The sequence below is a fragment of the Dasypus novemcinctus genome, chromosome 1, assembly GCF_030445035.2.
Source record: "Dasypus novemcinctus isolate mDasNov1 chromosome 1, mDasNov1.1.hap2, whole genome shotgun sequence".
Taxonomy (NCBI): Eukaryota; Metazoa; Chordata; class Mammalia; order Cingulata; family Dasypodidae; genus Dasypus; species Dasypus novemcinctus.
The window spans coordinates 42,993,125-43,010,393 of record NC_080673.1 but is presented as its reverse complement, the minus strand read 5'-3'; the positions used below and the strand labels follow the sequence as shown (position 1 = coordinate 43,010,393).

At 35.2% G+C, this 17,269-nt stretch overlaps 1 protein-coding gene across 4 annotated transcripts in view; it reads right to left on the bottom strand.

The window, feature by feature from the left end:
* LRBA (LPS responsive beige-like anchor protein) overlaps positions 1-17,269 on the bottom strand; it is an 891,557-nt gene that overhangs the window by 145,431 nt on the left and 728,857 nt on the right. For all 4 annotated transcript variants that reach the window (XM_058282502.1, XM_058282620.2, XM_058282452.2 and 1 more), the window contains exon 47: positions 11,308-11,460. In XM_058282502.1, coding sequence (XP_058138485.1) covers positions 11,308-11,460 — 153 coding nt within the window. The remainder of the gene's footprint in view (positions 1-11,307; positions 11,461-17,269) is intronic.

The window sequence follows — 17,269 nt, the reverse complement described above, 5'->3', positions numbered from 1 at the left end:
CACTCCTTGCGCGCATCAGCACTGCGCATGGGCCAGCTCCACACCGGTGGAGGAGGCCCGGGGCTTGAACCGCGGACCTCCCCTGTGGTAGACGGACGCCCTAACCACTGGGCCAAAGTCCGTTTTCCATGCAAAAATTTTTACTACTCCAGGTTATATAAAATTCACTAATGTTTTCTTCTATCACTTCTCTGGTTTTCTTTTTTCACAATTACATAGCTGATCATAGGTTCACAGTATGAAAGCAGATTTAATGTTATCTTTTTCATACTGTTAATGAATATTGCCATAGTTCACCACACTGCTATGGAAAATAGCACACAGTGGGTTGTCCTAAAAAAGCAAGCATTTATTGGCTCATAGTTTTGGAGGTTAGAAGTCTAAAATCAAGGTGCTGGCAAGGCAATTTTTTTCTCCCCAAAGTCATTATGGTGCTGGCTTGCTTCAATCCATGGGGTTTCTTGGCTTGCATCTTTGCTTTTACTTGGCAATCTCTCTACCTTGTGTCTGCATTTCTGGTTATCATTGACTTACTGCTTCCTCTCTTTATAACACCTTTGGTAATATTGTTTAATACTCACCCTGCTTCAGCTGGTCAAACCTTAACTAATAATAACATCTCTAAAGGGTCCGATTTACAAACAGTTTCACATTCACAGGAATGCAGGGTACGACAATGGCTTTCACTGCAATACATAATTCAACCTGCCAGAAATACTATATATTATAAAGTCCATCTTTTCCCAACTGATTTGCGATTAGGGTAGGGATTTATATCTCCCCTCTGTCCAGCTAACAGTGAAAAACTAGAACAGTCCAGAGTAGGTACTCAACAAATATTTGTTGAATATATGAATGAATAACTGTGCATTACTTATTAAGTGTACTTTAGGGCATTCTGATGCAGATTGTGCTTTCTAATTTCTGAAAGACACTGCTGTACAGGGTACAGTTTACAACTGAAACCAGAATTACTAATGCAAAAGGTAAGAAGAAGGCTCACGGGGTAAGGAGAAAAAGGTAAGAAGAAGGCTCACGGGGTAAGGAGAATAATGACCCATGACTCATGTATACAAGAACAGAGTAGGATGTGGGTTGTGGGAAGGGCATAGGCTAATATGAAAGGTTTTTTTTTTAAAGGTTTCAAGAAAGAAGAGAGTTTTGAACAGAGTTGCTTGTAGGTTTTTGTTTTATTTATTTTTTTCAGGGGAAGGTGGTAAGAAGGGTTAAGCGTTTGAGCTTTCTGACATAATTTGGTTAAAAAAAGAGTACAGTAGGGTCACAACACAATGCGGGAATATCATGTGGCATTGTAGTAAGAATAGTAAGAATTGTTAGAAGCAGAAGTATAGGTTTTTGTGTTAGAGAGAGGAAGAAATCTAGCATTCTCCAACACAACCTTACCTTCACTTAGGCTGAAGTCTAAAAGGAGGAGTAATCACTATCAGACAATCCTTTCCAGTATTATACATATGAGATATCCACAAAGAGGAATTTTCGATTATTCTTTGAGAGATTTAAAAAATGTTTTCATTAGAATATTTATATTCTTATTGAAATATTAAAGAATAGTGTTCACAGTAAAGCATAGGAAGTTAGTTCAGGAAAAAACAAAGAATTTGGATTTTTTCTATCATTAATGTAGCATACTTAGAAAGATTATCATTTCATTTTATTTTGCCTATATATAGCACATTAATACATCATTAAACAAAATGCAGCAAATATGTAATTTATCTAAATTTAAAATTTCAGGTACTTGGGGTATCTAGAATACAGTCAAGCTCAAGGCAACTGAAAGCCATGAGAAAGCAAGGACAAGGATTATGAATTTTAATGATGAGAGAAAACAAGTCATCTTTCAGGCTTTCACCTTCCTATATATGTTTTTTAACAAAATTGATCAAAAGAAGATGGAAACTCTGACAGAAAAGTGACAGGTGACACAAGAAAAAAAAACTGAAATATTAAAAAGAAAGCAGAGCAAAGTGGATTATTTTAGATGAGGAACAAAAAACTCTATACATCTCAATAACTTTCAGGGATGACATAGAATATATTTAAGTACATGTGTATTACAGAAAAAAAACCTATTTGAGTCTAAAACCCTTTGTTTAAGAGGTAGGAATATGCATAACCCATTTCATCAAAATATTTTTCAAGGGCAATGGTGAAAAACATTGTTATTTGAAAGTGTAAACTTTGAGTCTATGGGAGAACTTTTTAAATCTGGGGATTTATAGCTGTTAAAGTCAATATTATGAAAGAAGAAAGAACTCAAATCAAAAACCTGATTTTCCAATTTAAGAATCTAGTAAAAGAAGAGCAAACTAAGCAGAAAGCAAGCAGAAAAAAAGAAATAATGAAGATTAAAGTGAAAAATCAATGAAAGGAAATAGGAACAAAGTAGAGAAAAATCAATGAGCCAAAGTTGGCTCTGTGAAAAGATCAACAACATTGAGAAATCTTTAGCTCGATGATAAAAAACAGAAAGATAGAAATTATCAAAATTAAGAGTAAATATGATAATGTCACTACTGATCTTATAGGAATTAAAATAATTATAAGGAATACTATCAGCAGCTTAATCCCAATAAATTAGAGAACTTAGTTTAAATGAACAAAATCCTTGAAAGATATAAGTTACTGAAACATATCAGAAGAAACTGAAAAATTTGAATATATCAATAACAAGTAAAGAAATTGATCTGGTTAACTAAAAATCTTCCCAAAAAGGAAAGCCCAGGTAGAGATGCCTCCAGTAGTGAATTCCATGAACTATTAAAGAAGGGATACCATTCCTTCACAAATGCTTTCAGAATATAGAAAAGAGGGGAAAACTTGTCACATATCATTCTACAAGACCAGTATTACCCTGATACTAAAGCCGGATAATGATATAATAAGGAAAGAAAAACACAAACCAGTATCACTCATGAATACAAATGCAAAAATCCTCAAAATAAAAGTAATTCCTCAAAAAACATCAAAACAAAACAAACTTAAAATCTAGCAACATAAAAGGATTTAACCAGCCAAATGTGATATATTCAAAGAATGAAAGGTTGGTTTAATACACAAAAATCAATAAATGTAACATACCCTATTTCACCTTTTTATATTATATGAGAAATCTTTCTCTACTCCAAGATCACAAGGAAATTCTCCTCTACTAGCTTTTAAAAGTTATAGTTTTGCCTTCACATTTAAATCTTTAATAAATTTTCATTCTTATTTGGGTTATACGCTTCCAAGTTCAATTGCTGTTCCATCTTAATAACCAATTATTCCAGCACCTCAAATTGAAAAGTTCTTCCTTTCCCTACGGATCTGCAACATTAGCTCTATAAACAGGCAACATTTCTTTATATGTACTGGTCTGTTTCTAGGGTTTCTGTTGACTTCTTTTAATCTACTTGCCCTAATCTGTCCTCACACTGTAGTTTATGATAATTCTTGATAACTGGTAAAGCAAATCTTCTAAAATCTGGGTTGTTCGTAGAAAGTATATTGGCTATAAATGGCCCTTTATCTTTAATGGTCAGTTTGTAAAGTTCTACCAAACAAACAAACAAAAACAACCTGTTGGCTCTGGTTGGATTGGTTTTAGCATTGAACTTAGTTGAATTTGGGAAGAATGAACAATCTATTAACATAGTACACCCTCTCCCCACTTACTTAAGTGTCATCCTTCCTAATTAAAACATCACAATAAATTACATATCATGACTCAAAAGCAAAGCAAAACAATAGCGATTTTATATATATATTTTTAATTTCATACGTGGCTTTCTCAGTTCCTCCATTGATTTAAATCAGATCACTGGGGGTGAGGGACACACATCCATAGTTTAGAATAATTATTACCACCGATATCTTCTAATCACATTGTTGGTCATATCATTATCAATGTGGAAAATGAAAAGGCAAGTGGAAAAGAAATAGTATTTAAAAAGCACTACAGGGTAAACTATTATCCATGTGGTGCAGCAGTGCTCCAAAATGCATTCACTGAGTGCGATGAGTGTGCCACAACGATGGGGGAGGTTGCTGGTGTGGGAGGAGTGGGGTGGGGGGTGGGGGGATTTACAGGAACCTCTTATGTTTTTTAATGTAACTTTTTTGGGTAATGTATACATCTTCAAAAAAATACAATTTACAAAACTGATGGGGTGGGGGGATGGGGAGTGGGTTATATAGGGAACCTCTTATGCTTTTTATGTTTTTTAATGTAGCATTCTTTGTGATCTATTAACTTTAATAAAAAAGTATAAATAAATAAATAGATAAATAAAGCACAATAAGCTACCTAACCACCAAAAAATGAAATACTTAAGTATGAATCTAATAAAATATTTACAGGATCTAAAAATAAAATAAAATAAAAATAAAAAGCATATCAGCTCCCAACATTTCTATTACCAAAAAAAAAAAAGTTGCCTTGTTAGTTCTTTTAGGAAACTACATTTTTTACTTACATTTTTATCAGATAAGTGAAACAAGGTTGTGAAAAAATGTGAAAAAAAGTGAAACCCCTCTCAAATCTTAATGAAACCTTCAACTTTACAATATTTTAAATTTTTGTAATTTGGAGCATATCCATTACAGTAATCTAATTGTTACATCACTGTAAACTCAGCTTTCTTAGGCAACAGGTCTTGCTTTATGTACACACATATTCTTTCATTAGGGAGCATGGGATTCTTAGTCTCAACTATGCTGTCATTATTTGAGAATTGTAAATTTTCTATTTAAAGGAAAAATTAGAAAAGATTAATCTACTTTCATTTAGTGAAAAGAGGTTTATAAAGGTTTACGTTGAATAGATTTAAATGTTAGCAATAGGTAGGGAAAAACAAAGTTGGTAGAGAAATTTTATCTTTTTCTCATAGAAAATAATATAAATAAATGAACACATCTTTTGATTTCCCATACGGTCTCTGATGACAATGGAAAGGAGGTAACATACTCATTTTATTTTTTCTTCACTTTCTCAAGCAAGTGAATATTCATATCACCATAATGAAAAAGTAGAAGACAGAAAAGCTTCAGAAGATACATGGAAGCAAATGTAATTCTAACAAGTAATTTCAGGACAATTCATTAATAGAAAGCTTCCATTGCTAAATTCATCTCCCCTTTCAATTTTGAAAAGCTTTTCATTTCAGCTACCTATGTTATCAAAGAGGAGGTTATCTCCAAAACAGTAGGGATACTGTCTGTCTTGTTTATTGAGTCTAACAGGGCTTGTACATATAGGCACTTAATAAATACATATTAAATAAATGAATTACTTTTATTATAATTTAAATAAATTAAACTTCCTTCATCAAAAACAAAATGTTACATTTCACCAACTTTTAGAAATAGTCCTATCATTACTGCCCAGAGTAAGGTTTTCTTTGTCTCTCATTCAACTTAAAATTCAAGGGTTATAATAAGCAATATAGGGGAAGGGGATGTGGCTCAACTGATAGAGCATCCGCCTACCATATGGAGGGTCCAGGTTGATCCCCAGGGCCTCCCGACCAGTGTGGTAAGCTGGCCCACACACACTGCTGCAGCGCGCAAGGAGTGCCATGCTTTGCAGGGGCGCCCCCTGTGTAGGGGTGCTCCATGCGCAAGGAGTGTGCCCCGCAAGCATGAAAAAAAGCACAGCCTGCCCAGGAGTGGCGCCACACACAGAGAGCTGATGCGGCAAGATGACGCAACAGAAAAGAGACGCAGTTTCCTAGTGCCGTTGGATAATGCAAATGGACACAGAAGAACACACAGCAAATGGACACAGAGAGCAGACAATGGGGGAGAAGGAGAAAGAAAGAAATAAAATAAATCTTTTTTTTTTAAAAAGAAGCAATATAGGTCCATAACACTGACATTATAACATAAAAAGATAAATGGTAAGCATTCTGAATTCATACAGTTTTATATTATTTGGAAATATGAAATTCCTGTTTCTCATTTATATTTCCTAAGTAGTATTTGGAATAAAAATGTTTTCTCCTGGCCCAGATAAAATTAGATAACAAAGTCCAACCTCTGGGATTTAGTTAATACTGAAAGGTCTGTTTTGATTTTTGTCCTGATTCTAGTTGTTCAGAACAAAGAAAATTTAATTTATTTTCCTGAAAGAATAATCCTTCTAAAATATGTAGGGTATTATTTTCCATAAATAACTTCACCACTTAGCCAATTTATCAATCTTACATTTAAATCGTCTATTTATAGATGTCTCAGAGGATGAAAATGACTAGGTAAAATAGTTATACTCCTTTAAGAACCATAAAATGTAACATTACTGATACACCATCAAAATCCTGTTCCTAAAAATAAATCCTATCCCCCTGAATTAACATTTAGGCAACCAAATACTTAAGAAGAATGTGCTGGGTATCTTAAAATGAGTATGTCCGTTAATTAATTTTGTGATCCCCCGCTACCAACCAAGTAGTGTACAATCTGTTATTATTCACTGTCCCATAGATCATCTGTTCTTGGTGCTGGTTTGTTCCAGAAAGAGAGACAGCTGCAACACTATATCCCTGTTCAACCTGAGGACCATCTGACTTTAATTGTAACACACAGCTTGATGTGGCTCTGGTTATGAGAAGCCAAAGTATCGTCTGTAATAATCTGGAAAAGCAGAAACTTGCCAACAGAGGGCTGAAAACAGGGACTTAGGCTGTCTGGCTGCTTGACGGGCTGCAGGAAATATGATTAATGAGTAAGGTATAATGATATCAGGAACCCGATTAGCACCACAAAAAGGTCACAGATCAAAGTAGTATGCATTTCATGAGCTACAATCATTGCATAAAATCTGTGGACTTGAAGAGGTAAACCAAGAGGAGGGGGGCACAACCCATATGTGATAACATGCTAACAGATACATAAAATACCATACCAAGAATTTAATCAGTTATAGAAAGTTAACTGGGAATCATAAAATGAATAATTCCAGACTGTACTGGGGGCAAAGATTTGTTCATCATAGGTATTTAATAAATATTTTAAAAATATTTTTGAGAGAAAGAATGAGATATTTTTATAGAAAGAAGCAGGGAAGTAAAACCTAGTATCTTTTTTATTTTATAAATGAAAGTCATCAGAAATCCAAAACTTATTTTATATATTTGCATTTAATTTACAACTAACTTTTTCTTGGGGGGTGCAGCAAATTTTCATATAGTTCTATTTGGGAATGTGGGTTTATTCAGAGTCTAAACTATGAAGGCATCTGTAAAAGTCATGGAAAAAGGAAGCAGGAGAAAATGTTAAGTAAACAGTATTAATTTAAATAAAGGTAGGGTTAGTACTGTAAAATATTAATTTGCATATAATTTAGCCATGTCTAAATTTAGAGCATGAGCAGCTAAAAAACAGATCTGATTAGAAAACATTTGGGTAAACTGCTACCTTTTTTTCCTTGGAGCCTATGGGAAACCTCTCCCAAATAGATCTGCCTCTTCAGAGGTAAAAACGTAATGGAAGTAGAGTTGGGAAGTACTGTCATGCAAGTGTATATCAAATTATACAACTACATTTTCTTGATTGTCTAAATACTGGTAAAAAGCTTTAAAAATACCATATTCAAACTTTCTTCCTCCTTTGACCTCTTTTAAAGCAAAGAAAGCACACTAATAAAACTCTGTACTTTTGATAATACAAATTAGGGCAATGATTAATAAAGAGCTAGTTCCCTTGACACTATTTTTAATTATATTTAAGAAAAAGTGTTTAAATGATAAAATGATCAAAACATGGTTTAAATTTTTTCTTAAAAACATTTCCTCAAGAATGGTAATGATTCTTTATATCTTTCATATATTTATATAGATATTATTTTATAACTATCTGATATTTAATAAAAATATTTTTTAATGGTGACTCAAAAGGCACCAGTCAAAAATAAAAAGGCAAGCTACAGACTGGGGAAAATATTTTAAAAATACTTGTTAAAGGACTTTTATCAAGAATACATAAGGATCTCTTACAACTCAATAATCAAAAGGTAAGCAACCCAATGTAAAACATGTGCAAAAGATTTGACTAGATACTTCATTCAAGAACAAATATGGGGAAGCAGACTTGGCCCAATGGATAGGGCATCTGCCTACCATACGGGAGGTCCACGGCTCAAACCCTGGGCCTCCTTCATACGTGTGGAGCTGGCCCATGCGCAATGCTGATGTGTGCAAGGAGTGCCCTGCCACACAGGGGTGTCCCCTGTGTAGGGGAGCCCCATGCATAGGGAGTGCGCCCCATAAGGAGAGCCACCCAGTGCAAAAGAAAGTGCAGCCTGCCCAGGAATGGCGCCATACACAGGGAGAGCTGACACAACAAGATGATGCAACAAAAAGAAACACAGCTTCCCAGGGCCACTGATAAGGATAGAAGTGGTCACAGAAGAACACACAGCGAATGGACACAGAGAGCAGACAACTGGGGGGGTGGGAGGGGAAGAGAAATAAAATAAATAAAGATATAAATCTTTTGAAAAAAAGAACAAATATGAATGGCAAATAAATCCATGAAAAGATGTTAAATATCATTAGTCATTAGGCAAATGTAGTTAAAATCATGAGATACCTACTAGAATGGCTAAAATAAATAAGGGACAACACCAAGTCTTGATGAGAATATGGAAAAACTAGAACCTCACATATTCTTGGTGGGAATGAAAAATGTTACAGTATATTTTAACTCTATGACCCAGTATTTCCACTCCAAGAATCTACCCAAGAAAAATGAAAACAGATGTTCACACAAAGAATCGTTATGTAAATGCTCTTAATAACCTCAAGCTGGAGGCAACCCAAATGTTCATCACCTGGTAAATAGATAAATAAAAAGTGTTATACCCATACAATGGAGTACAATGCAACAAAAATAACTATCAGTATAAGCAACAGCATGGATAAATTTTAAAAATATCAGACTAAGTGAAAGAAATTAGGTACACAAAGACTAGGTATTATATGATTCCATCTACATAAAATTTTTAGAAAACGCAAAAGTATAGAGACAGAATCAGTGGTTGCCTGGGGTTGAAAGTAGGAGCAGGAACTGACTACCAACAGGTATAAGGAAACTTTTTGGAGTAATATAAGTATTTCAAAGCTAGATTGTAGTAATCGTTACAACTATAAATATTTCCTAAAACTCATTGAACTGTGAGTTTTTTTAAAAAAGTTAATTTTATAGCATGTAAATTATACCTCAATAATGCTATTAAAATCTGTAGATAATGATAAAATAAAAAAAACATTGAATGAATGTACCTTCTAGTCACTTCATACCTGGACAAAACCCAACACTACCATACATAACTGATACATTTATAAGTCTGATATCTACTTCAATACCTTTCAAGGCTAAACTTCATCCTGGGTTTGATTTAAATCCCAGTACTTTAATGAGAACCTTAAAAAATGCTTGAAGTAAAAGTACAATGTAATATGTACCATAAAAATGTGATATAGTAATAATAATAGGTATACTAATAGGTTTCCTTTGCTAAGTGCCTTTTGTTTAAGTCAGATAATATTTTAGGTATTTTACATACATAATTTCAATTTTGTATTCATAATTTCTAACTTACAAATGTGGAAACCAAGACTCAGAAAGGTTAAACTGTCTGAAGTCCCACTATTAGCAATGTGATTTATCCAGGATTGGGAAATCTAGTCTAACTACAAAGCTTATGTTCTTTCCATTTCTCTGCATTACTGCCAGTATATTTATAAAATGTGAAACTTCAGTAATAATGCAATTGTAATTAGGGTGTGGAAGATGTGATTAAAACATAACTAATTATTGGTATGAGAAGCAATTTAAAACCAAAAGAAATGCCACCTAGAAAACCAAAAGGCAGTAATTTTCCTTGTTTAATTGCAAAATTAAAAACAAAGCAATTTAGGGTCCACTTTATTAATAAAAACTGAGAATAATGCTTCCAGTTTCCAAATTTTCATAAAATTTAAACAGCAAAAAGGAAAATTCATCTTACTTCTTCATATAACAATACAGACCCTATATATGGAGGACATTAAAAAGTCCACTCAAGGCCCTGAATCTCAACAGAGTTGCAACACCTACTCTCCAGTTCATTGGACTCACCTAGTACAACTAACAAGGAAATGATGATGGACAATGACCATCCCAAGAACAGAGAGAGCCTGCAACTGCAAGCAAGATAATCTCATCCATCTGCCTCAGGGGATCTAAGCCCCCTCTCAATTAGAGGTGGAATGGGCATCACCATCCCAGAATCCTCAGGACTGGGGAATGAACAAAGGACTAGCGTAGACTTACTGGTATTCTACTATAGATTTATTGTGATTCTAGCAATAGAAGAATTTATATCACTGATGTGGAGGCAGTAGCCTTCGGAGATTCTGAGGGGAGGGAGAGGGAAAAATATGTGTAATGTGGGGATATTTTGGGGGACTTGGGAATTGTCCTGAATGACACTGCAAATGACAGAAACAGGTGATTATATATCTTGCCAAAACTTACAAAATTGTGCAAGAGAGAGTATAAGCTACAGTGTAAACTATAATCCATGCTAAATGGCAATGCCCCAAAATGTATTCATCAATTTTAACAAATGTACCACACTAATGAAGGATATCATTAATGTGGGGAAAAAATGGGGGGGGGGGAGTAGGGAGCAGGGCATATGGGAATCCCCTAAATTTTTTATGTACCACTTATGTAACCTAAGTATCTTTTTAAAAAAATAAAAAACTATATATATAAATATATATAACTATATATACATACATATATATAAAAGTTCACTAAAGAGGATACTAAGTTGTTTATAAGCACTCTGGTAACCATGCTTTTAAAAGTTCTCATATTCTAAATATTACATGAAGATTTCTTTTAAAAGAGATATACAAAATACAATACAAAATTTTGTGTCTATTACCAAAATGTGTAGCAGTCTCCCAACCTGGAACACAGAGTTATGTTTCTTTCTCCATATAAGAACCCATGTTTGAAAAAACATGAAATTCCAGTTTCATTTGTAGCTTTCACATATAACTTTAATTTAACATATATATGTATAATAAAGTAACCTAAATTCCTGCATAAAAAAGTAAAATAAACCATTATACGTATAAATTCAATAAATTTTGATCATCAGAGTATATACAGATGCACAGACTGCTTTATCACTTTAAGTTATCCGTATCAACTACAGCTTTGTCTAAAGAGCAAGAGCTAATAATTATATGCCAATCCATGAAAGGACTTTGGAGAATTTCATGAAGACAGAAAAGATGATTACTATCTTACCAATCTATTTATGCGAACAAATTCTTCTGCAGTTTTGGCCCAAGGAGGAAGTTCGACATCACACACTACTGTCCCATCATCCATCACTCCAAGATTATAATTATTGAAGTTGACAAACATCTCAGGGAGATAATAAAATTCAGGGATCAACTCCTATATAAAAAAAAAAAAGACAATGTATTATAAATTGTAGGGTACTGAATAGATCTTCATAAAAGGGCCTGATCATTTCCTCTTCTGCAGAGTAACTACAAAATAAACAGCAGAATTTATTTCCCCTTTCTTATCATATCCCTAATACAAAATTTGGTAATAAGATAGGCCAATCAAACTTGACCTACTAGTTGGTTTTACACTTTCCTTCAAGACATATCTCATAGGCTTAAGACTCTTGAATCACAAACATTCAAGTAATATTTAAGGTTTGGAAAAGACATAAGCAGAGATCACATAATAATAATGACAGCTTAAACTAGATTTTCTAAAAGATATATGGAATTTTTGCCAGGAAAAAAAAAATGTTATAAGATAAGCATTATGATGCCACTGTGTTGGTCCCCTCATCATCCAGAGAGAATACATTTTATCTAGCCATGGTTTAACTGTATATTTTCTTCACATTTCAAAACATTCAAGTTTAGTTTTAAGGTACTAATTCTGAAAAAATATGAACATATATAATTCATCTAGAAAACATTCTGCAAAAGAAACTGAGGAAAATAAATATATGAATTTAATAAGAACACTTTAAATATACTTTAATAGGACATTTAGCAAGCAGAAATATGCAGACAGTTAGGCTTTTGTCTGCAATAAACCCCATGTATTACTATTTCAGAGGCCCTGCAGATCAGACTTGAAATCCAGTCTTGACATGGGTCAGTGACTCAGTGGTCTTTCAGATACCCCCTCAGGGCCAGCTATGGCAGGCCCAGCTTTCCAAACAGTTGAGTAAAATAGGGAGGTCATCAGATTTTGGACAAGGTCAGTATGAAGTCGCCAGAGCAAAGACAAAAAAAAAAAAAAAAGATCCAGCAGGAATTAAGCTATTATCACCTCCATCATCTAAAATGCTGCTTGACTTTGAATTGTACATCCTTTGTTTACAATCACAATAATTGACTAAGCAAAATAAAAATGAGCTTGTTCTCCAAATGCCCTATGCCCACCTGGTCATTAGATTTGAAAAATATCTAAATTAAATAAATCAAAGCAAACAGGAAAAATAACCCTGTTAAAGGTTTAACCATAAATGGAATTAGACAGTAATCAGAGAAAATTTTAAGAATCTGTCCTAAAAAAATGACGTATATGTCTGATTGACAAAAGGGGGAGAGACAAATGCTGTGTTGTTTTATGCAGATAAAAACCATGGCAATTTTGTTTGAGCTAATACTTATCAAGTGGTTTGAGCCAGGTACTAAGATAAACTCCTAATAAACCTAATCATGTTTAATCCTCACAACAATTCTGTATCACCTCCATTTAAAAAAATAAACGAAGGGCTCAAAGAGGATAAGTTGCTCAAGGTTACTCAGCTAATACACATAAATTTTGGACCTGGACCAATTTTTTGTCTAAATCTAAAGTCTTACCCTTAATCATCAAGTAAGCATGGGTTCTACTTACATAGCATACTTGAGACAAAAATATTTAAATTTAAGCTTTAAAGTTTTTAAAAACTTTTGATTAGAGAAGTTGTAGGTTTGCAGAAAAATCTTGCATAAGATATCAAGGTTCCATATACTACCATATTATTAACGCATTCATGGCATTAGTGTTTACTCTAGGGTTCACTGTTTATGTTTTACTGTCCCATGGATTTTCAAAATTTTTATTTTATTCTAGTAACTTATGTACAACCTAAAATTTTCCCTTTTAACCACAATCAAATACATAATTCAGTCCTGTTAAGTATGTTCACCATGTTTTATACCACCACCATATCCATTACCAAATCTTTTCCATCATCCCAAATAGAAGCTCTATACATTTAAACATTAATTAACCATTCACTACTTCCATCCAGGACCCTGGCAACCTATATTCCAGTTTCTGACACTACGACCTTGCTTAATCTAATTATTTCATGTCAGTGAGCTCAAACAATATTTTTCCTTTTATGTATGGCTTACTTCAATCAACATCATGTTTTAAAGGTTCGCTCATTTGTAGCATGTATCAGAACTTCATTCTGTTCTGTGTATATATCACGCTTTATCCATTCAGAGTCGATGAACTCTTAGGTTATTTTGATCTTTTGTTAATCATGAGTAATACCACTATGAAAATCAGTGTCCAAGTATCTGTTTGAGTCCCTGCATTCAACAGTTTTGGGTATAGGAGTCCAGGTAATACGGTAATTTCATATTTAACTTTCTGAGAACTATCAAACTGTCTTCCACAGAGGCTGTATCATTTTTCATTCCCACCAACAATGAGTAGGTGCTACTATCTTTCCAAACCTTAATACAACTTTCTATTTTTATACTATTAGCCATTTTAGTGAATATGGCTATATTATACTATAGTGAGTATATACGTGAGTATGAAAAAGTATCTCATTATTGAGATGCTAATGATGCATTAACACTTGTAACTTTCCATTTTATAAAAGCAGTCTAGCCAAGTGGACTTGGCCCAATGGATAGGGCATCCACCTACCACATGGGAGGTCCGCGGTTCAAACCCTGGACCTCCTTGACCTGTGTGGAGCTGGCCCATGTGCAGTGCTGAAGCATGCAAGGAGAGCCCTGCCACGCAGGGGTGTCCCCTGCATAGGGGAGCCCCACGCACAAGGAGTGCACCCCATAAGGAGAGCTGCCCAGAGCGAAAGAAAGTGCAGCCTGCCAAAGAATGGCGCCACATACACAGAGAGCTGACACAACGAGATCATGCAACAAAAAGAAACACAGATTCCCAGTGCTGCTGATAAGGATAGAAGCAGTCACAGAAGAGCACACAGTGAATGGACACAAAGAACAGACAACTGGGGAGGGGGCCGGGGGGAGGGGGCCGGGGGAAGGGGAGAGAAATAAATAAAAAATAAATCTTAAAAAAAAAGCAGTCCAGTGAGTATTAAATGGTATCTCATTGTGATTTTGAGTTGCTAATGATGTTGAGCATTTTTTCATGTGATTTTCAGCCATTTGTATATCTTCTCTGAAGAAATGTCTATTAAAGTGACTTGCGCAATTTTTTTAGTCAGTTGCTTGATTGTTTAGTTGTTGAATTTTATGATTTCTTTATATATATTCTCTTAGGCTTATTTTATTTTTTATAATTATTTTTCTTTCTTCTCCTCAGCCAGGCTCATTTGAATTGTCTTGTCTTCAAATTCACTGATTCTTTCTTCTGCCAGCTCCAATTTGCTCTGGAAATCCTCCTGGGAATTTTACGTGTCAGTTATTATGGTCTTCAACTCCAGTCTTTGGCTCCTTTAAAAAATTTTTCTCTTTATTGAGATTCCCATATTGTTCATTAATTATTTTCCTGATATACTTTAGCTCCTTTTATGTATCTTCCTTTATCCCCTTGAGTATCCTAAAAATGATTTTTTTGTCTTTCCCTGCTTTGCCCACAGTCTGTTCTTCTTCATTGATGTTTTCTGGATTTTCATCCTCTTCATTTCGATGGGCCATCATTTCCTGTTTCTTTGTCTTGGAATCTTCCTCTAGATTATGTACAATTTAATATTTTTAAATGTTAATTCTGAGATTTAGTCCCTAAGATGTCTGTTTCTTGAGTTTGTATGCAGCTAGTGATATGACAGATTTTCTTGAGTGCCAGGAGCTCACAAAACCAAATGAACCAATAATAAAAAAAACAAAACTCACAGAAAAACAAAAACCCAACAACAACATCTTTCATGACTTGCTTTGGCTTATTCTCCTTCACAGTTAGCCCTCCTATTAAGAAGGTCAACCAAGGCAAATGCAAAGTACAGGGTCTCCCTGTCTTTTCTGAGTCTGTGTCTCATCCTAGGTTTGTGCTTGCTAATGGCTTTAGGGGTTTCTCCATTTTCAGGTATTTGAATGCCTTCTCAATTCCTGAGGAAACAGACATTCTCCCACTCCTGGGTCATCCAAAGCAGGACTTAAACATTTAATAATGCTTTTTAAAAAGATTTTTTAAAAGAAACTTTAGATTAAATAGATATTACAAAAAAAAATAAGGGATTCCCATCTGGCCCACTCCCTCCTCTTCCCCCCACTTTCCCACATTAACAACATCCTTCATTAGTGTGGTGCATTTATTACAACTGATGAACCCATATTGAAGCATTGCTACTAACCATGGACAACAGTTCACATTATAGTTTACACTTTGTTCTGTCCAATTTTGTAAGTTATGACAAAATATACAATGGCTTGTATCCATCACTGCAATGTCATGCAGAACAAATCCAATGTCCCCAAAACACCCCATATTGCATCTATTCTGCCCTCGCCCATCCCTCAGCAGCTCCGGTGGCCACTGTCTTTACATCAATGATAAGAGTTCTTCTATGGTTAGAATAATTATAAGTCTATAGAAGAATAATTGGTCTCCTTTAGCCCATTATTCACTCCCCAATCTTGAGAATTTGGGGATGGTGATACATACTCTGCTTCTAATTGAGAGAGGGCTTAGATCCCATGGGGAAGAGGGATACAGCTATCTTGCTTGCAATTGCAGTCACTTTCTATTCCTTGGGATGGTCATTGTACATCATCATCTCCTTGTTAGTTGTCTTACATGAGTCCAATGAACTGGAGAGTAGGTGTTGCAACTCTGCTGAAATTTAGGGCTCAAATGGCACAGGGACAGACCAAATATTTAAGTCTCTGGGACATATATTTATCAACTGCAGTGCTAATTATGGGTTCGAATAAAAGGGGCAGAAGAGTCACGTGTAGAGAACCAATAAATGAGTCTAACTCTGTTATACTGGGGAGCATAAATTCCAAAGTAAGGCCACTGACAGGGTGCAGAATTCCCAAGCAGTCTGCCCTGTGTATAGTTTCTGGATATCCCTAGAGCCCTTCAGAGCCTCGCAATTTGAAGCACTGTTTAGTATGGCAGTCAATGAGAACCTGCTGAGACATGTATAAGTGTAACTCTGGAATGACCTCCCTACTCACTTTGAAATCTCTTAGCCATAAGAACTCATTTGTATTTACCACTTCCCCCTTAGACTCAAGGTCTTTTTTCAGATGCACTGCTGGTTGGTGCTTGGTAATAATTCCTTGATGCCAAGGAGGCTCATCCCCAGGAGTCATGTCCCACCTTCAGAGGGAAGGGGGGAGGTTGTGTGTTTATATGCTGAGTTTGGCTTAGAGAGAGACCACATGCTTTAAGTAAGCCTTTGCCCACTCTGTTTGACTTAATTGTTTCTTTCACCACTTTTGCTGTCCTATTCTGTTTTTTCCTGGAGGGCAAACTCTGGGAAGGGGGGCAAGCCAGAGAGGAATTTCCCAGGGTAGTATTTCTCAACTGGAACAAGGCCAGGGACCCATAATGGGAATGCCAGCCAGCTCTACACTGCCCTGGGGAAGGGTGAAAGGTCCAACAACAGTGCCAGGAACTTCCCCTATGGCCTGCATTGTCTGGATTCAGCACTTGCCCAGTAAAGGCAACTCTTTAACTGTTTTCCGTAGTTTTGAGGGAGATTACTGTCTTTAAGTTTCTTCTGCTGCTTTTGCTTAGGGAGGAATGGAACAATCGTCAACCTTAGAGCCAGGTCCCTAGTGATCTAAAGTAGCCAATAAACCAGAGATCAGTGATCAAACCACACACCCTAGATCTTGGGAAACTAGGTTTTTGTTAATATATTCCACCTTGGCACCAGCAAGCTGCATCAGAAGTAAAGGTTGAGTACATTGCTGCTGCCTGCCATGAGGTTGGAGGATGGGAGATGGTAGCCCCTGCATAGACAGTGAAATTCACTAATATTTACCTCAATTTACCAGCCTCTTTCTCC